The 21,319-nt window shown below is 42.4% G+C and overlaps 1 protein-coding gene across 1 annotated transcript; it reads right to left on the reverse strand.

Moving 5' to 3' along the window:
* Positions 1 to 572: 572 nt before the first annotated feature.
* Rgn (regucalcin) lies at positions 573 to 12,055 on the reverse strand. Its single transcript, XM_059251234.1, has 6 exons — positions 11,885 to 12,055; positions 9,756 to 9,938; positions 4,692 to 4,907; positions 2,862 to 2,993; positions 2,233 to 2,387; positions 573 to 1,052 (listed from the first exon to the last, which is right to left on the reverse strand). The coding sequence occupies exons 1-6, from the start codon at positions 12,045 to 12,047 to the stop codon at positions 1,002 to 1,004; spliced, it is 900 nt and encodes a 299-aa protein (XP_059107217.1). The 5' UTR covers positions 12,048 to 12,055; the 3' UTR covers positions 573 to 1,001.
* Positions 12,056 to 21,319: the final 9,264 nt, after the last annotated feature.

Genomic DNA, 21,319 nt, shown 5'->3' on the forward strand with positions numbered 1-21,319 from the left:
TCAGTGGTTAAGAGCACTGGCTGCCCTTCTAGAGGTCCTGAGTTCAATTCCCAGCAACTACATGGAGGCTCACAACCATCTATAATGGGATCTAATGACCTCCTCTGTCTGATGCCCTCTTTTGTCATGCAGGCATTCATGCAAATAGAGCAGTCATATACATAAAATACATAAATATTTTAAAAAGGAGGAGGAGGAAGAGGAAGCAGCAGCAGCAGTCAGTGAGATGGTTCAGCCAATAAAGGTGACACCTGAGTTCAATTCCTTGAAACCACATGGTAGAAGGAAATAACTGAATCCCATATGTTGTTCTCTCGATTTGTGTGCTCACGGACACACACACACACACACACACACACACACACACACACACACAATGAATAAATAAATGGGAAAAAAAGTAAATTCCTTGCAATGTGATATAATTATTTTTATATCCAGTAGGTGGCAGTTAGAACCACAGATTGTGCCATGGTGTTTGAATCATCTTCTGACAGTATTTTAGTTTGCAAAATAACACACAGGAAGAGTCATATAATCATTATAAATCATCACCAAGTTTCTATGCATTAATTTTTTGAAGCTTTGGGGACAGCAAGTATGGGATGCAGAAAAAGAGTGGACACAGTCCCATTTCAACTCCAGAGCAATTTGCAGTCATCAGGCTGATTCATAGTTGAATGACCTTTTGCATTTCTACAGGATTGTTTTTAATAGAAGGCCTAGAGTGTACTATCAAAGTCACTTATTCTCTGTGAAAATATCTACCTTAAAAAAAGACTAAAGATGTAGTTCACTGTTAGTATATGTTCTTAATTAATATGCCACACACTGGGTTTATTTCCCAGCACCCAGTCAAAATTATAAATTAAAGCTTAACCCTGCTATAATATCATTGCCTCATTAAAAAAAACCCTAGATTTAAATTTCATTGATTTAAGTCCCTTAATTCTCCAGTTGTCTTCAAAGCTTTTCTTCTGACAGCAAGGAATAGCTGTTGTTCACCCTGCATAGGAATATGGGGCAATTCCTTTGATCCCAAGACCAGTTATCTGTTGAAAAAAAAAAGAGTGAAACTGATGAATTATAAATAGTCTTCAAAGCCATTGTTACAAAGCCAGGCATGACGGCTCATACTTGTAATCCCAGCACTTGGGAGGCTGAGGCAGTAGGACTGCTGTAAGTGTAAGGCCAGCCTGAGCTATATATTGAGATCTTGTCACTCACAAACAAACACCAAGCAAGTTAAGATTTATAATAATATGTCTAGGGGCTGGAAAGATGGCTCAGGGGTCCTGAGTTCAATTCTCAGCAACCTCATGGTGGCTCACAACCATCTATAATGAGATTTGGTGCCCTCTCCGGTATGCAGGCATATACCAGGCAGAACACTGTATACATAATAAATAAATAAATCTAAAAAATAATAACATATCTAGCTACCTTTAATAATCCCTGTTTTATTTTCTATCATGAAAAAGAACTAGCTGACTAGGAATTATATGGTTCAAGCAGTCATTCACATATATTCTAGTTCAATGAGCAAGCATGCACAGTGATGTAGAACAATTTAGTTCTGTCATTTTCTCACCTGTCAAGAAAGGTGTTTCTATGTTTCTATTTTTTTTATTTCATGTGCATTAGTGTTTTGCCTGCATGTATATCTGTGTGAGGGTGTCAGATCCCCTGGAACTGGAGTTCCAGACATTAGTGAGCTTCTATGTGGGTGCTGGGAATTCTCTGGAAGAGCAGACAGTGCTCTTAGTTACTGAGCCATCTTTCCAGCTCCTCTACGTTATTTTTTTTAAAGAAAGCATTGTGTTATATAGCCCAAGCTAACTTTAAGTTCACTATCATTATGCTTCAGTTTCCCAAGTGCTGAGATTAGAGGTGTTTCCACATGTGTTTTTAAACCCAGAATGTGTATAATTTTTTTTAAATCAGTGTTTGTTCTGTCACAAAAATGACTAAACATCTGCACATCTTTTTATGACATCAAAGCAATCTGATGATCTTACAAATACTATTGAAGCATGAAAATACATTAAAATACTAGAAGTAGGCCAGACACATCATCCTGAACTTTATGTAACTTATAGTCTAGAAAATCAAAATAATTAAGTCTAGTGTGACTAGTATAACATCCCAATCACATGTTTGTTTGGGAAGTCTGCAGAAGCATTGATCAATTATTTAACAGAATAACCTCACCACCCCCAAAGACCACATCACCTTGAAAATGCCACCAGCATCAGGCTGCCTCAAAAGGGCTTCAGCATCCATCCCGTCCCTTGCACAGGTCACGTACATTTCAGAGTAATCCTTTCCTCCGAAGCAGCATGAAGTTGTTTTATCAACAGGCAACTTTACAGTTTGGAGTCTTTTCCCTAGGTCATCAAATATTTCATTTGAAATTTAGTTCTAGAAATTTGTAACATGCACAATGCTTCTGGACTTTTTATGAATGATAGGTCTAAGAGACTATGGAGGTCAGAATTCATCCCTTGGAAAGGGTGTTTGTAGGTTTTGCTCTGAACACCCACATATCTTGGCCGCCTCAAACTCACCATCCTCTTGTTTTAGCCTCCTGACGTCTAGGTTTATATGCTACCATATTACCTGGCTCCCATCCATGTATTTAACTTGCCTTCTCTGACAATTAACTTTTAGCAGAGAGACTTACTTCCACAGGAAAAGAAGTTCTGACTATAAATTTGGGGTTGTATATTTTGCCTTTATTTCCAAAATCACCCAGTTTTATAAAGACCACTAAGATAACTCTAACTGGATTGCTAATGGTCTTTAGCATTGGACTGGGTTTTCTGGACTGGGTGGGATTTTCTATTTTGTCTCCAGCCTACCTGTCTCAGGATCGAGGCGAATTACTCTACCCCCATTGTAACAGGCCACCCAAAGCTTTCCCTCAGCATCAATGCACATTCCATCTGGGATTTGTTCATCTTTCTCCATCTTGTAAACAATTCTGCGGTTGGCTGCAGTTGAAAACCAAAACCAAAACACGACAAAACAATGGGTCATACACCGCTCACAAGTAGACAGTGAACTCTCAAGCTGGTTATAAATACTGGTCACTTATGCTTGTCTAGGGGCTGGCATTTGAATAAAGGACTTTTACCACACAATTTGGGATAGATTCACTCCCTTTTGTCTTTATAAAGATATATCTGTCTAAGATTTCTAAGATTTCAGAGAAAAGGAAATGCTTTTTTTTCTTTTTTTCTTTTCTTTTATTTTTCACTTCTGGAGATAGAATTCATAGCCTTGTGTATGCTAGACAAGTGCTCTACCACTAAGCCCAATAAAGCTGAATTATTTATTTATTTAGAGACCAGGTCTCATTTTATATCTAAGACTGGCCTAGAATTTATTGTGTAGCCCAATCTATCTTCGGAGTCTTAAAATCATCTTCCTGCCTCAGACTTCTGAGTGCTAGGATTATTCTTGAAGGATCAGTCACCATGTCATTTCAGAATTCTTAATAAAATATCAATAGGTAGCTGTCTGGGACTGACCTAAACTAAGGCTTTGCAAGCCTCTCTCAGACATTCTTCAGTCTGTGGTTAGATCACTATCTTAGTTACCAAAATTCCTACTTTGACCAAGCCGAAGATCTATACGACAGCTTAATGGTACCCTGTGAATAATGCATGCATAAAACCTGGGCAGACAAGAATTATTTTTCCTTTCTTGCTACAAAATCAAGAAACAATATCTAAAGAGCTTACTTCTTAAAAGGGGCATTCTAAAGTCCACAGGCTGCTTAAAGGAGATCCATAGTATATAAATAATGAACATTGAAAGGTAGAGGAGGGCTGGAATTGCACCTTAGTGCACACACAAAGAAATTAGTTTGATTCCCAGAACCTCAAAAAACAATGCAGAAGAACAGCCAGCTACAAAATTCAGGTCATTCCAGCAATCAGAATGAGGTATAATGGAAAAATGTTAAAACCATGTGTAAGGAAATTGGGTAAGAATAGTCATAAAAAAGAGCACTACATACTTCAAAGAAAAGCATCTGTCCTGGAATATTTTGCCCTTGATTAAATCTACATAAAGCCTTGTGACTTTTTTTCAAGTCATTTTTTATGATTGGTTTTGCTCTTCCTGTCTGGCACTTTTCATCAAACAGTTTCAAGGTCTCCCTTCTAAATTCTTCTAAATGATTTCTTCCCTAGAAGTTTCCAGTGATGGCTCATTTTACAGAACACTGACAGAACTGAACCAACCTGGAAGCACTTTTCTGTTATTTTTCCATTTCAAAGGTTGTTCATTTGCCTCTGAATACTTGCCTATGGTTAACTAAAGATCAAATAAGAATCAGGAACCAAAATGTTCAGTTTCCCCTCTTTTATCACATTCTGTTGTATATTGTGTGCCTCTAGGCACTGTCTGATAGGGTAAGATTCATTCTCCAGGGAGGCTTTCCATTGATGGAAAGAAAAAGTACAGGCCTAGCTGCAGTAGACCAGCTGTAGCCTTAGTCCCAAATACCAGAGTTCAGATGTGCTGAGGACCACAGTTTGACTGTCTGTGTCACCATTATTTTGAAGTTTTATACTTGACAAATAAAGACTTTTTCACATGGGCTTTGGGAAAGATCCCTTACTGCTCATTAACATACAAAATGATATGAGTGATACTGTAAAAAATAATAAAGATGTTCATACCGATCTGTCCTGTTTGCAGGTCATAGTCAAAGGCATCCACAGAGTAGGACAGGCTGTCAATATAGTAGAAAATTTTATGGTCCAGGGACCAATCCAAACCATTAGAGATGTCCACTTGGTCAAAGTATTTCTTCACATTGTGATCAGGAAAGAGGGAGTACAAGGACCCTTGGCGTCGCTCAAGAACTGCTGGGGCTGTTTCCTCAGCCATGGTGCCTTTGGGAAACAAAGAACATTATCTCAGTCCTGCAGATACTCATCCTGCACACAACCCCATTCCTCCTCATTAGGGATCATTTGCAGTATTTAAGAGAATTTTATACAATCTCAAATTTAAACAATCTTGCTGTGGGATGGTCTGTATGTCAAATGTGTTGCTCTGATTGGTCAATAAATAAAACACTGATTGGCCAATAGCCAGGCAGGAAGTACAGGCAGGACTAACAGAGAGGAGAAGTGAGAGAACAGGAAGGCGGAGGGAGACACTGCCAGCCACTGCCATGACAAGCAGCATGTGAAGATGCTGGTAAGCCACAAGCCACGTGGCAAGGTATAGATTTATAGAAATGGATTAATTTACGATGTAAGAACTAGATAGCTAGAAGCCTGAGCCATTAGGCCAAATAGTTTAAATAATATAAGCGTCTGTGTTTATTTTATAAGTGGGCTATCGGACTGCCGGGGCTTAGTGGAACCCGGCGAGAAAACTCTCCAGCTACACAATCTCTTTTATATCTTTTTTTTTTTTTTTTTGGTTTTTCGAGACAGGGTTTCTCTGTGTAGCTTTGCGCCTTTCCTGGATCTCGCTTTGTAGACCAGGCTGGCCTTGAACTCACAAAGATCCGCCTGCCTCTGCCTCTCGAGTGCTGGGATTAAAGGCGTGTGCCACCACCGCCTGGCCTCTTTTATATCTTTTAAAGATTGCAACTGCCTATCTTATAATGGAAATAAAAATCCAAAGTAAGGCTGGGTGTGGTAACACACACCTATGATACCAACACTTTAGATCATAGACAGGATGGTGAATTTGAAACAGCTTGGTGACTTTGAGGTCCAGTTGGGCTATATAACAACCCCCCCATCTCTCTCTTTCTTTCTTTCTCTCTCTCTCTCTCTCTCTCTCTCTCTCTCTCTCTCTCTCTCTCTCACACACACACACACACACACACACACAAATGCATACACACAATTTAGCAGTTTAGAGATATGGTTTAAAATATGAAGGGATAAACATCAACTAACCTCATTTTCTCCTACTGAGCACAAGTATAAAACCTGAACAAAATGCATGTTATAAGCCAAGTGTGGTGGACCCCTCCCCTGTAATGCTAGCACTCTGGAGGCCAAAGGAGGAAGATTGAGGACAGCCAGAGATATGTAAGAATGTAACCCCTTAAAAGATATTTATGAACTCTTAGGCTGATCCTCAGCTTGTATCACATAGATCAGATTGTAATCAGCATTCCAAAGATTTTGGGAATGGAGCTAATGGGTAGAAGTTCTCTGCCCCAAATTAGCTGAGAGGTTCACATGTGGGACAGATCCTCCTTTTTCCTAATGCAAAGCAGGTTGGAATGATTGGCCTTACTTTAAATGTATATGCTGCTTCCTGAAGTAACTATAACATGTTCTAAAGGATTTAAACAATGTTCAGAGTCTCATGAGACAATATGCATAATGTCTAGGATATAACCTAAAATTATTTGGTGCTATAATTTGGTATTGAATGTCTCCAAAAGCCCATATGTTAAAGGCTTGTGGGATGCGGTGGCTCTTTTGGGAGGGAACCTGTTAGAAGTCTTCAGGTCATTGGAGGCAAGACCTTTAAAGGGACTGTGGAACACTGGCCAGTCTAGTCATCCTTTGCTTGCTGGTTCACGAGATGTGAAATTTGCTCTACCACACAGTCTCAACACAATATGTTGCCCCACCAGAGGCCCAGAGCAATAGGATTATTTGATCATGGACTAGAACCTTTAAAAACATTATCAAAATAACCTTTTTTCTCTTTGTTAATCACCTCAGTTATCTCATTATTATGATGGAAAGATAACTAATAAATTCAGCAACACAGACAAGGGTGGAGGACTCAATCAGTGTAGGAAATCAACAGATTCTGAAAATTATATGGCACAGATGTTAGAAGATTTTGGTAAAGACTAATGAAAGTTTTATAAAAATAATTATAAACAGTCATGCAACTCAAACTAGAACATGTTACCAAAGTAGTATAAGCTGTGAAGAATAACAACAAAACTGGAGACTGCACTGGACCAACTCAATAGCAGAAGAGCATCAACAAGAGCAAAGAGTCAGTGTAGCTTACATTAGAGCAATAGAAACCAGGTAAAGTGAAAAGCAGAGGGGAAAAAAAAACTTTGGAAGACAAAAAGAACAGAGCCTGTAGCTATGGGACAGTAAAAGGGCTAATACCTCATTGGATGCCTGGAGAAAAAGAAAAAGTGCAAGGTCAAAGGTTTTTTGAAGATTTTGTGGCTCAAAACTCCCCAGACTGGAGAAAAGCATAAAAGTTTTCAATAGATTTAAGAAGCCAAGCAAATCTAAAACATAACAAACAGAAAGGAACCCACAGCCAGACACACTGTGATCAAATTGCTGAAACTCAGTCAAATAAGGATATTTGAAAACAGTGATAGAAAAATGTCAAATTACATATGTGGGCAAAGCAGGGAGTTATAGGTTGAAAATGGCTAATTCACCAAGAATACACAGTAATTCCAAATGTTTATGTGTTTAATAGTAGAGATTCAAAATAAACAAAGCAAAATTTGTCATAACGGAAAAGAGGTAGAAAAATACTGAATTAGCTGGGCGGCGGTGGTGCACACCTTTAATCCCAGCACTCTGGGAGGTAGAGTCAGGCGGATCTCTGTGAGTTCGAGGCCAGCCTGGGCTACAGAGCGAGATCCAGGACAGGCACCAAAGCTACATGGAGAAAAAAGAAAAATACTGAATTATACTGGGAACAATCAGTGTCATTCTCTCAGTGGTAGCTAGAAGTAGACAAAATGTTGGCAATGCCACAGAAGAACTGAAAGCAGAGAGTTACTGATGCTTACAGAATGCTTCACCCAAAAGCAGCAGGATATGCTTCTTCTCAAGTGCTTCATTCACTAAAGTCATTATTCAGTATTCAGGGAAATGGACTTGGGTATCACATGATCTCAGAGGCCAGAACAGACTCTGATTGGAATGAAGAAACCGACAAACTACAATATCATACTTCATTTGAAAGAAGAGGAAAATAGATTGCAAACAAGAGAAGCAAGCTTGAGTAGAAGAGGACAGGGTAGGTCCTCCTTCCCTGGGGATGACAGGTTACTCAACAGTTTCCTGCTATCTCAAAGTTGGGTTTCCTTCATGAACATTCTTCCACACTAGCTACCTCCCGGGAAGAGAATGAAGAACGTGTGGAAGGGCTATCCTTCCTCTTTCCACCTTCTTCTTAGGTTATGCTATGTAGCCCAGGGTGGCCTTGAACTTGCACTATTCCTGCCTCAGTTTCCTGAGTGCTAGGATAACAGGTGTATGGCATCAAGATCAACTTCAGGAATCTTTATCTGGCAGAAATTATTGGTAGAGGAACTCTCCATGGGTTCCCATCTTTAATCTTTTAACCTGGTTTTAACCTTACAGCCAATATCTGTGGTTGTAAATAGTCCAACAAGATGAGGACCAATACATACATAGCCAGTTTCTCAGATCTTACCTGCCTTTCATGGTTTTGACAGTGAGTCACCATAGGAAGGGTATCATAGCCAACAACATGAAAAGGTAGTGTAGGGAGGGAAAAATAGAGATGGTGAGTCAACTCTGGCTAATTTCTAGGGTGGTGGTGATGGGAGGTAAATGAGAAATAGCTGTGATATTTTAAACTACAGTTAAAATTCTTTTAAAGTTATACATAGTCAGATATGGTGTTTGATGTGTGTCTATAATCCTAGCATTTGGGAGCTGGAGGCAGGAGGATTGCAAGTACGAGGCAAGCCTCTGCTGCATAGCAAGTCTGAGGGCATCCTGGGCCCCACAGTGAAATTTTTTCTCAAAGCAACAAAACAAAACAGCAGTTACTATGAAGCAGAGGAATGCAGCAGGACTTCAACATCACCAATGAGGGGCAGAGGGACAGCGTGTACCTCCAGGCTGGATGCCCTGGGAAGGACAGGACATCACCTCCACAGTACTCCAGCCAGGAATGTCTAACATTAAGCTAATCGCAAGGAAACATCAGACATCTACAAAATGAAGAATGTTCTATTATTAAAGAGGGTGGGTGGGACCATATTCTTTAAAAATGGCAATGCCATAAAAGAGAGAGAAGAGGGGAGGGTCAAGAAAATGTTTCATATTAAGAGGATGAAAAGACAAGTACAGTATGTGATTCCAGACTGGATCTCTCACTGGAGGGGAAAATTCCATAAAGGACATTATTTGGTCAGTTGACATGACAGGAGTATAGACTTATTGAATCAATGCTGAACCTCCGTAAGTTGCTTACTAAATTGTGTTCATGTAAGAATATGCCATTCTTGGCCGGGCGGTGGTGGCGCGCGCCTTTAATCCCAGCACTCGGGAGGCAAAGCCAGGCGGATCTCTGTGAGTTCGAGGCCAGCATGGGCTACCAAGTGAGTTCCAGGAGAGGCGCAAAGCTGCACAGAGAAACCCTGTCTCGAAAAACCAAAAAAAAAAAAAAAAAAAAAAAAAAAAAGAATATGCCATTCTTACCAGGCATGGTGTCACATGCTTTTTATCCCAGAACTCAGAAGGCAGAAGCAGGTGGATTTCTGTGAGTTCAAGGTCAGCCTGGTCTACATAGCAAGTTCCAGACTGGCCAAGGTTGCATAGTAAGACCCTGTCCCAGAAAAAAAAGCCATTTTCCTTTGAGAACATACAAAACACACACACACACACACACACACACACACACACACACACACACACAGAGAGAGAGAGAGAGAGAGAGAGAGAGAGAGAGAGAGAGAGAGAGAGAGAGAGAGAGAGAGATTCAAATAGGGGCAAAAAAAAAAAAGAAAGAAATCATACCAGCAAAGTATCTCCCAGCAGGATCCACTTTCCCATCATTGAATCGATTGTTTGTCTTATCTTTATCCACCATGGCTAGGACAAATACTGATTGATCTTCCCAGTTCAAAGCACAAAACTTGGTTCCAATGGTGGCAACATAGCCTCCCAACTGTCGAAGTGCCACTGAGCTGACTGGGGCATCTGCAGAGGTAAAGGCAATATCTAGAAGGTAGTAAGTACTCTGGTGGTCCAGCACAGAGGTCATTGTGTCATGTAACATCTCTTAGGAAGGGGTCCAGTGATTTTTAATGGTACCAAGATGTTGTCTGACCATGTAGGTGAGGGTAGCCTCACTCTCAAGATTCTCTTGCCTCTTGCCTCCACATTCTGAATGCTGGTATTATAGGTGTGCACTGCTATATCTAGTTAATGTTATTTTCAAAGGGTCTTTATTTTTAATGTATTTAATTACAAATTGTTTCTCATTTCTCAAATATATTTTGAAAGAATACATGGTAAAAATAATACAATTATATGTTCAATGAAATACAATCTTTATATGTTTTCATTATATTCCTATGTTTTTATTTTAATACTTTAGCTTTTCTGGTTTTAATATTCTTCCCTGTATTTAAAAAAAATCTTTTTAAGTGGAGAGAGATTACCATGGTGAGTATCACAGGAAATACATTTATCTGAGTTTGTTTAGAAACATGTCCTAAGCACCTCATCAAAGCTAATGCCCTTAGCTCAAAGCCCTGCTCAGAAGTTGACTCAAGCCCTTGGGGGCCCTGGGAATATGCAAGACCCTATAAGGAGGGTCATGCTCTTAACAAGGAATCTAACTAGGGCCTGAGATGCCTCCTGATAGTTTAGCTTTCTAAGCTCCTGCTAACACACAGACCGTTTTGTAATGCTGGGAGGCTTTGCAGATTAGAGGTAGGAATTTTGTGAATGCTGGGAATGAGGGACCAGGGAAGGCAGAGGCAGAAGCATTCTGCTTGGAACTATAAACACGTTGATAGGTAAATTAGAAACTGCTCCTAGTGAAAGCAAGAACCTGTGAGTTCCACATCAACCTGAGCTACATAGCAAGTCTTTGCCTTATAAAGAAAATGGCTCAGCAAGCCTGATGATCTGAGTTCAATCCCCAAAATTCATATAGTGGAAAGAAAGACTCCCCAAAATTGTCCTCTGACTTCCACACATGGTGGACTGAGTGAACGAACTCCTGCAAGTTCTTCTCTGACCTCAACATGGCTGCTGTGGAACCAGTACACCCCCACACATGCAAAATCAATTTTTTCAAAGAAAGCTGCTTTTAGTCTGGGAACGGAGCTCGTGGTATGCGCACGTCCTGGGTTCAATCTCCAGCACCAGGGAAAACAAGCTTTAAACTCGAAGTTGGATTCATGGGAAGAGATAGCAGAAACCAGAAATTCCCGTAATCTTAGGAAAATCCTGCTATCTCTTCCCATGAATCCAATAACAAAAACAGAAACTTGTTTGTCTACTGATAATCACACCCAGGCCATTGCCTTGAGCCATAGAAAGCCCTAGAAACTCCTCTAAAACTACAAAGCTCTCTTGGGAATCCTGTCAGTAATCTCACATTTGTGCAGTGAATAAACAGTCCTGGTTGATGCTTTTGAAGCCTAGGAACTCTTCTTTTTCACAAAGAAGTAAATGATACATCTGTTGTTGTTATTATTATATTGTTGCTTTTTTTTTTTTAAATGGAAGTCTTGGTCTAACCAGAGTAGATAGCTTTTGCTATGTCACTAATGGAGTCTTCACTGTGGATGCTGTTATCTGAAGTCGATCAGGAAAGAGACACTATAGTACCTCAGCATCAAAACAAAAATAGGGCACTGGAGGTAGAATTTCACAAACTAAAACAAAGGAAGTTAGGAATGCTGTGCTCCATGCAAGAGAATGAGAAAAGTATTGATGATCCATCATTGAGCTCAAGAGAAAACACACGGATCACAGACACAGAGATCATGACAACCCAAAAGGTCTCAAAGCATTTTCAGTCAGGCTTTAATAAGAAGGACCCAGGGCAAGGATGCCCCCTTCACCTCCCCCACCTCTCCCTGGGAAAAGATGGCTAACTACAAGGCAAGGAGCTCAGCTTTCATTCTTACCCACAGCCACTCGTTGCACTTGCTTGCTGAGTGAATCCCATCGACAAACTTTCTTTGCAGGGATGTCTACGAACAGTAGAGAGTTGGATGCTTCCTCCCATACTGGAGACTCCCCACACCTGCAGTTCTCACGTAAAACACACTCAATCTTGATGGAAGACATGGTTGCAGGAAAAGCCTATTAAAGTTAACAGAGAATAATGAAAGGCAATTACATGGAGCAAATTCAGCACAAGACCCAGTACAGGGTATCCCAGGCAGGGATACACTGTTTTTTGGCATTGAGCAGATACTACAGTTTTCACAAATTGCAGGTTAACGGCAATCCTGCATTGAGCAATTCTATCTGCACCAGGTTTTCAACAGTTCAGACAGTACTTAGAATTTTGAACAATAAAGTATTTTTTTTAGTTAAGGTATGCACAGTAGCATTTCTGTACATTGTAAATGTAACTTTTTATAAGCACTGGAAAGACCAAAAAAATCCGTTATTTGTTTTATTATAAAATTAATTTTATCAAAGCAGTCTGGGACCAAATCTGAAATCTCCTTGAGGTATGCCAGTATTGGATCAGAACAGAAAGGTGGGTGGGTGTACTTCCCCTACCCCAAGAGCAAGCAAGGTGTGCAGCATGACAGGTGGTGTGCAGGAAAAAAAAGAAAAGGCGGATAGGACATGACATGAGACATCTTCAGTCAACTTACCAGTGAGGGCTTTTTTCAAGCTACCTTTAAAACAAAAAAGAAAGGAAATACTCTGCCACCCACACCTTGACAATCATAACTCTCAGCAAGACTGCTAGTCAGTGCCCTTTATGCTAGCACCCTGACCTTCAAGGGGCGGGCAGCTCCCTCATTGGTGGCCCCTCTGGGTGTCCGTAGGTCACCTTTTTATGCTATCACTCCTCCCTCATCCATTTGATGCTATTGATCTCCTTGGGGGCCAGCCAGTTTTAGAAATGTGTTTATCAGTGATAATATACTGAATTAAGTTAACAGCCAGAGGCCTGGTGTATTGCTGGGGTAGAAGAGTTTCCTAGCCTGGGGTTAAACCTATGTCCATTTTCAAATTCAGACAATGGCAAGTATGAAGGACATTTTCTCTGGTATGGGTATATACTTTTAGTGGCAGTGCTGGGGATAGAACCAGGACCTTGAATGCATTCTGCTACAGAGCTACACTTCCATGAGTGAATGGACTCACAGCTCCCTTAGTTGAATCTTGCCTCCTTGAGGCCAGTTTAGCAGGGAGCCTTGAACCACACAGGAAAAGAACATTCTATGCTTGAACTTTAGGCCCAAGTCTGTGACCAGTGAACTGGGAGAAATAAATAAAGAAAAAATTATCAGAAAAATAGAGATGAGTTGAGAATCCTCCCTTGAAAGGGCAGGAAACTTTGCAAGTCGGCCCCAGTAGGCCTTAGTGCTGATGGAAATTGCCTGCACCTTCACGCTTCTCCCAGGTGTCTATCTGCTTTGAACTAAGCAGTCCCATGCCTGGGTGGGCAAATGAATACAAGTGTGTGTGTGTGTGTGTGTGTGTGTGTGTGTGTGTGTGTGTGTCAAATTTTGGCTTAATGTTTCCTTTAATAAATTGCATGTTTTTGGAAACACAGCTCAGACCTGTCTCAAAGTATTAACTACCAGCGCTGTAGCATTTGCCACGTTCATTTGCTGTTAAAAATTGGCCCAGGCTCCAAACAGCTTTCATGCTATCCAATCTTAGATAAGCCCCAAGATCAGACGTGGGAATTTTGCAATAGCATTTTTAACCGCACGGTCTGTCTGTCCTGCAAGCAATGTTGTGTGTGTGGAGGCGGGAGGGGGCAGTGCTGAAATGACCCATTTCTGCCCCTGGTTCTGGCTGCAAACTGGTGGCTTGGGCGGGGTGGGGGAAGGGTGGTGATAAAGGACTGTTGTCAGGGGTCCGCACTGATGTGGAGTACCTGTGCCAACGGGGTTTCTTCTTACAAGCTGGTAGCGCTGCTGCGGCCTTCCGGGGTTGGGGAAGAGCTCTGGGAAGCTGAACGCCGCCGCCGCCGAGCCTGCCTTGCTCCTGGCACTGGTCTCCGCTGGTCACAGGACAGTCTCTGCCCTGGTTTGGGAGAATGGGGTGAGCGAATCTAGCTTCCTGGTCGCCAGGGAATCTAGCTTCCTTGTCTTCTCCACTAACGCTGTCCTGTCGTGGATATTCACAGGGCTAGTGTGACTGCAAAGGCGACTCAAAGGTCAGGCAGGGAACCTTGAGAAGGGGGCAAAACCTACCCAGGGACACAGAGGCCAAGTAGGTGGATAGCCGCAGGCCTGGGGATTAGCAGAGACCAACAACCCCTGAGGGCTCACCCTTCTGGTTCCTGGTGCTCACACTGTCCCCTCATCTCCCACAGCAACTGGAAGTACCCAGCTGAATCCACTCGAGCAGACGGAAGAAGCGACTGGGGTACAGCAAACGTAAACTTTGGAGTTTGAACAGCTATCTAAAGTTAATCTCTTAGTTCAACAAACAGAAGTTGTTAAAATGCCCAAGGGATTGGGACAGGGATCTGGTTAAACACAAATAGGTTAAAAAGGAAAGAACAAAGCGGTTAAACAAAGCCCTTCCTCTCCCTAGCTGGGAAGACCTTGGTGGCGGCAGGCCAACACTTGCAAAATACTTTTGGAAGAAGAAAAATGACTTTATTAGATAAGGATTAAAAATCACATGAATAAATGATCCTAAACAACACTTAGCTTTACAGTCCCCACTGAGATCCATGCATAGCTACACTTTTCTCTAAAAACACCCCTGAGTTTGGGCTGGTGCTAGAACTCAGTAGTATATAGTGCTCACCTGGTATGTCTGGGAGTTTCAAAGGTACTTTTATGTTATTTCTCTTCCTTTCAATTTTGTAGGGTTGGGGTGAAACTCAGGGCCACCCACCTCCAGGTGTTCCACCACTGATCCACACCCCTAGCCTCTAAGAAATTGTTGCTTGACAGTCTCATTGTGTATCACCAACCCCAAATCAAAACTCAGGCCCCCTTTTCTTTTCTTTTGAGACTGTCTCAGGTAGTCTGGGTTGGCCTTAAACTAGTTATGTAGGTGAGAATAGCCTTAAATCCTCCTGCCTCTGTCCCTCTTTTTCTTTTTCTAAAGAACATTTGTTTTTATGTGTGTGAGTGTTTTGCTCACCTGTGTATAAGTGCACTGCATACATTCATGCCTGGTGCCTGTGGAGACCAGAAGAGGGTACTGGGGACAGAACCCAAGTCATCTGCAAAATTAGCAAGTGCTCTTAACTGCTGAGCAATTTCTCCAGCCCTACATTGTTTTCTTTTCTTCTTCTTTTTTTTTGCCTGCATGTATGTCCATATGAGGGTGTTGGATACCCTGGAACTGGAGTTGCAGTTTTGAGCTGCCATATAGGTGTTGGGAGTTGAACCCAGGTCTTCTGGAAGAGCAGCCAGTGCACTTAACCACTGAGCAATCTCCCTAGCCCCCTAAAATTTTTTCTTAAAAAGCAATGGAGGGTGGTGGATATGGTGGTGTATGCATAAAATCCTAGCACTGCAGAAGTGGAAGCAGGAGGTCACTGGAAGTTCAAAGACAGCCTGGTTTATGTGAAGAGTTCCAAGCCAGCCATGGATGCATAATGAGATCATTTCCAAAATTCAAAATTAAAATAGGGGCTAGGGACATGACTTATTTGGTAAAGTACTTGCTGTGCAAGCATGAGGACCCAAGTTTGGATTGCCAGAGCCTACCGAAAAGGCCTGGTGTAGCATGTGTCCTCACATCTGTAACTCTGGAGTAGAGACTGTAGCATCTCTGACCAGCTAGCCTAGCTAAGTTCAGTCCCCAGAATCCATATGGGGGAAGGTAAGAACAGACTCCCACAAACTTTCCTCTGACTTACACACACAGACTATGATATAAGCATGATTCTCCCCTCTCCCATAAATGAATAAATGTAGTTAAAAATAAAACATCTAGTATTTCACTTGAGATTTGTGTACTTTATTGTATGTATATACTCTAAGATAGTCTGTCCTGAATATACTGTCCCATTCTTTGCATTCTGAACTATGCTAAAATCCCCTGACACATTTAAAACATCATCAGCGTGGCATTATAATTTTAATTTACTAAGAAGGAAAGGAAGAAAATGAGCAACCCAAAGCACACACACATACACACACACACACACACACACACACACACACAAAATGAGACATGTTGGACATGATCAGAACAAACTCAGTTCCAAGTTTTCTTTCTTTGGGGACAGTGCTCGGGATGGAACCTAGGCTTTGTCCATATGCAGCACACACAGTAGCCCTGAGCTGCACTCCCAGAACTCAATTCAAAGTTTAAGGACAGGAACTTGGAAAAAGCAGTTTCTGGCTTTCTTCACCCAAGGACATACTTAAACCAATTACTCTACTGTGTTGTCAAACATCTGCAAAGCAAGGAGACTCCCAAACTGTATGTTCAGCTGGAGAAAAACATCTGCCAAACACACTAAGCCATCCAGAGAAATATGAGAACTTTTTTTTTTGGAGGAAGTGAGATGGAGTTTCACTCTATAGCCCAGACTGACCTAGCACTCACAACGTAGCCCAGGCTAACCTCAAACTCAATGTGATCCTCCTACCTTAGCATCTCAAATGCTGGATTACAGGCATGCATCACCACACCTGACTTCTGTTGTAGTTTCTAAGCAGTCTCCTCTTGTTCCTGTCCTGTCTTCTTCTGCCTCCTGGAATGCATATGGCTCCCTCCCTAGTCTGTATCTCAGCCCTGATCTTTTCCAAAGCTACAGCAGGAGATCAGCCTCTTTGAACAGTTGGCAAGCCTATCGAACAGTCCCAAAGCAGTCCTCTGCCCAGCAAACTTCCTGCTCTGCCTTCATGAATGGGACCATCCGAACTGGGACATCTCACCGAATTTCTCGTTTCCTAATTCAAGTTCATAGAAATCGTCCTTCTGACAATCTGAGATGGACCTCTAGAACCCACATGGTCATGACGGAAGGTGCGAGAACCTATTCCTGCAAGTTGTCCTCTGACTTCGACAAGTGTGCCCTGGTACACACACACACACACACACACACACACACACACACACACACAGTAGGCACAGTAGGAAATTCCCTATATTGTAGCCATAACTGGAACCTGGGTCCTCTAGCCTGGTGTAAGTTTTTACAAAATGGTGCAGATGTCTTTGGTGAGGTTGCCCAAGGTAGCAGTCTGGCCCCTGACCAAAGTGCAGCAATCAACATCAACCAGAATTATTGCCTTCTGCACAGGTACTGAGAAGGTCCTAGTACTTCTGGGTGGAGATTAGGTGCAGTAGCACAGAGCCACCTTGCAGGGGGTGCTGTGGGGTCTGCTTGCTCTCAGAAGCATCCCCACACAGACACAACGAAAGCTTGGCCTAGCCAAGGCTTCTGCACCAGCCTGATCTTTAACGGGGCTGGGGAGATGAATCAGCAAAGTGCTTGCTTTGCAAGTGTGAAGGCCTGAGCTCAATGCCTAGAACCTGCCATGGATGGTGGTATGTGCTTGTAATCCCCGTGCTGGGAGGTGGAGGCAGGAGGGTCTCTGGGGCTCAATGGCCAGCCAGTCCAGCCTGATTGGTGAGCTATGAGCTAATGAGAGACCCTGTCTCAAAGGAGGGACATCCTCAAACAAAGGTTATTTATTATTTATCTCAGACTCTTGATGGACAGAGGGGGAGACAGAAGACCTCCTTTGTGCATTTGATCTGACCAGAATGGCCTCTATGAGTCTGCAGACTCAGCCCAGAGCTAACCACTGTGGCCTGAAGGCTGCTGCTGAAACCTCCATGGAAGTTGCTGTGGCCCCCATGCCTAGGCCCAGGGGCTTCGTGCCCCCCCCCTTCACGGGTATCATTTGCCATTTGGTGTTATCCCCAGGAAAGAACAATCTCCCTTTAATGGCCTTCTGATAGTTTTGACACTGCTTTAATTCATTCAGGCCTCCACTATTTCTCTCCTAGATTTCTGTCATCCTCCTGGGGACTTCATCTCAACTCTCTGAATCTGCTGCTGAAAAGACTCACTAGACTCGAGTCATACAGGTCTGAGAGTGGTGTTTGTCACCCTTATTTTCTGTCACATACCACACTGACACACAGAGATTGTTAAAGTAGTTACTGTTTTATTTTTTTCAGGGAGGAATAACCTTATTTTTTTATTTTGGCTTTTTTGAGGCAGGGTTTTCCTTATTATTATTATTATTATTATTATTATTATTATTATTATTATTAAATTGTTTTTTATTTTACATACCAACCCGTTTCCCCTTCCTCCTCTCCTCCCATTCCCTCCCCCTACCTCTTTTCTACACCCCCCCATCCACTCCTCAGAAAGGGTAAGGCCCCCATGGGAGTCAACAACAACAAAGCATGGCATATCAAGTTGAGGCTGGACCAAGCTCCTCCCCTCTGCATCAAGACTGAGAGAGGCATCTCATCATAGGCAATAGGTTCCAAAACCCAGCTCACGCACCAGGGACAGATCCTGGTCCCACTGCTTGGGGCCCCACAAACAGACCAAGCTACACAACTGTGTGTACACACATGCAGAGGGCCTAGGTCGGTCCCATGCAGGCTCCCTAGCTGTCAGTCCATGAGCTCCCACGAGCTCAGGTCAGCTAGAGACAGGGTTTTCTTAAGTAGTCCTGGCTGTGCTGGAACTCACTATGTACACCAGGCTGCTCTTAAACTCTGAGAGATCTGATTGCCTCTGCCTCCTGAGTGCTGGGATTAAAGTTGGGTGCCACCACACCTAGCTGGGACAACTTTATGTAGAAAAACAAATCTCATCTTACAGAAAATTTGTGCCCTCATTTCATCTGTGCTGCTATGTTAGGGGAAGAAGGGGCTTCTTTGGCGTACAATTCCAGGCTACAGTCCATTATTGAGGTGATGTCAAGGCAGGAACTCAAGAAGTTAGTCACATCACATCAACAGTCAAGAGCAGAAAGAAATGAGTGCCACATGCTGCTCACTTGCTTACTTCACTAGCTTTCCTCACTCTTGTGCAGTTCAGGGCCTCGCCTAGGAAATGGTGCCTCTCACAGTGGGTTGCATCAATTAACAACTAAGACAATCCCCTAGGGACATGCCAAACTGATCTAGATTAATTCCTCACAGGGATTCTCTTCCCAGGTGATTCTAAACTAACCAGCACAAGTTGCAAAACTAGTGTAAAGAACTTATGATCATCCTTCATCTGGATTCCACAAATGTTGAGTATTTCTCTCTCTCTCTCTCTCTCTCTCTCTCTCTCTCTCTCTCTCTCTCTCTCTCTCTCTCTCCCTCTCTCCCTCTCTCCCTCTGTGTGTGTGTGTGTGTAGTATGTGTGTGCGTGTCTGTCTGTGTGTGCGTGTCTGTCTATCTGTTTTTGTCTCCCTCTTTCTCGGCGGGGGATAGCACTTGAATCTAGGGTCTATGCATGCTACTACACTACTATATAAACTACACTACTAACCTACATCTTAGTCTCTCAAAGGTGTTTTCTTACATAGCCATAGCACAATAGCCACAATCAAACAAACTTGAATCTCTAACTCATAGCAATGCGAAAGGAGAACACATACCATGGGGATCTGTGTCATATTGCAGCAAAAGAGCTTTGGACAGAAACTATTGAAGGATTTGGCCCTGTCTAGGGTGATTCCAGGGAGAGTCTGAGGACTGGCTGCTGTCAGGGAATATGGATAATTCTATGATTTGGTATTTAAAATTTTAAATTATTTATTATTTTACATGTATAGGTGTCTTACCTGCCTGGAAGTCTGTGTACTATGTATGCCTGGTAGCTGCAGAGGACAGAAGAGGGTGCAGGATCCCCTTCTTGGAGTTACAGATGGGTGTGAGCCACCAAGTGGGTACTGGAGATTGAACCCAGGTCCTCTAGAAGTGCTTTTACCTGCTGAACCATCTCTCCGAGTCCTATTTAAATTTTTTTTTAAAAAGTGTATTTTATGTATATGCATTTTTTGCCTGCATGTATGTCTGTGCACTATGCACATGTCTGGTAACTGTGGAGGCCAGAAGAGGTGATTGCTTAGCTATAATTGGATAGGATAGTTGTGAGCCATCATGAAGGAACTGGGAATTGAGCCTGGATCCTCTCGAAGAGTACCTTAATCATCGATCCTCCTCTATAGCCCTTATGATTGGGTATTTTAATTCTTGTCTAGAAGATAAGGACAATGATAGAGAAGTAGCACTCACTAGTACAAGCCAGGGTAGTGTAGTTTTGGTCATTTCTGTGATTTGGACAACCTCTATGACTAGCCTTTACTTTTCTTTTTTCACATCTATTTATTTATTTATCTATCTTTCTATCTATCTGTTTATTTATTTACTTGCGTGTGCGTGTGCACACGTAAACACATGCACCACAGCATAAATTTGGAAGTCAGGAGACAGCTTATGGGACTCTCTTCTTCCTCTATGTAGGTTCCAGGGATCAATCTCAGGCCGTCAGGCTTGGCAGGGCAAGTGCCTTAAAAAACCAATCAAACCACCTAGCCATCTTTTGGCCCTAGTCTTGTATTTATATTGATCCCTCACAGTCACAGCGAGGCCCTGTCTGATGTTGGTGATCTATGAAGCAATGCATATTCAATAGGAGAAGATGAAGACCTTGCTAACAGCACCATGGCAGCTTCTGACTGTTAGGGGCTGCATTTTGTGTTTGGTGTGTGTGTGTGTGTGTGTGTGTGTGTGTGTGTGTGTGTGTGTGTGTGTTGCTGGGAGAGAACCCAAGCCTTGTACATGCTTAGCAAACATCCCATCCCTAGCCTGGAACAATTTTTATGAGACCAAATTGTAATGATCAGAAGACCTTAACAATCAGAATGGGTCTCCAAAAAGAAATGGACTTGTTAAAATGTTTAAGGGAGAAATAATAAAATTTTTGTCAACCAAAAGTTAAACTCAAAGTAGTGACTCTGATACAAGGAGAAAGCCATCAGAGTGATTTCTGTTTCTTCAGCCAGGTGTGGTAGCACACACCTGCCATCCCAGCATTTGGGGTGGGTTTGTCAGCAGTAGCAGAGGCAGAGGTACAGCTCTACACTGTCGCCTGTAGCAGTCTCAGGAGTTCTCTTAACCATTTAAGGATCTTGACTAGGTAAAACCAGATCCTTGGCCCCAGCACAGAGACATTTAGGATGAGCCAGTAGGGAGCAGAGTTGGAGTTCATTAGAAACAGGAAGAAAGGCAGGCAGGGGAAGAAGCGAGCACGCCCAAGAGTATGGGTGTGAGCTTCTCAGAGAAGAGGTACTTTGAAGTCTCTTGGCACTGGCTACATATACAGCTTTGATAGGTCTCAAGTTACATTTCAAAGGGCTGCTAAACAATCCTTGCATTTTTTGATAAATGAGATTATAAGGTGGCTCTGGAAGAGCCTTGGA

The sequence above is a fragment of the Peromyscus eremicus genome, chromosome X (genome assembly GCF_949786415.1).
Source record: "Peromyscus eremicus chromosome X, PerEre_H2_v1, whole genome shotgun sequence".
NCBI lineage: Eukaryota > Metazoa > Chordata > Mammalia > Rodentia > Cricetidae > Peromyscus > Peromyscus eremicus.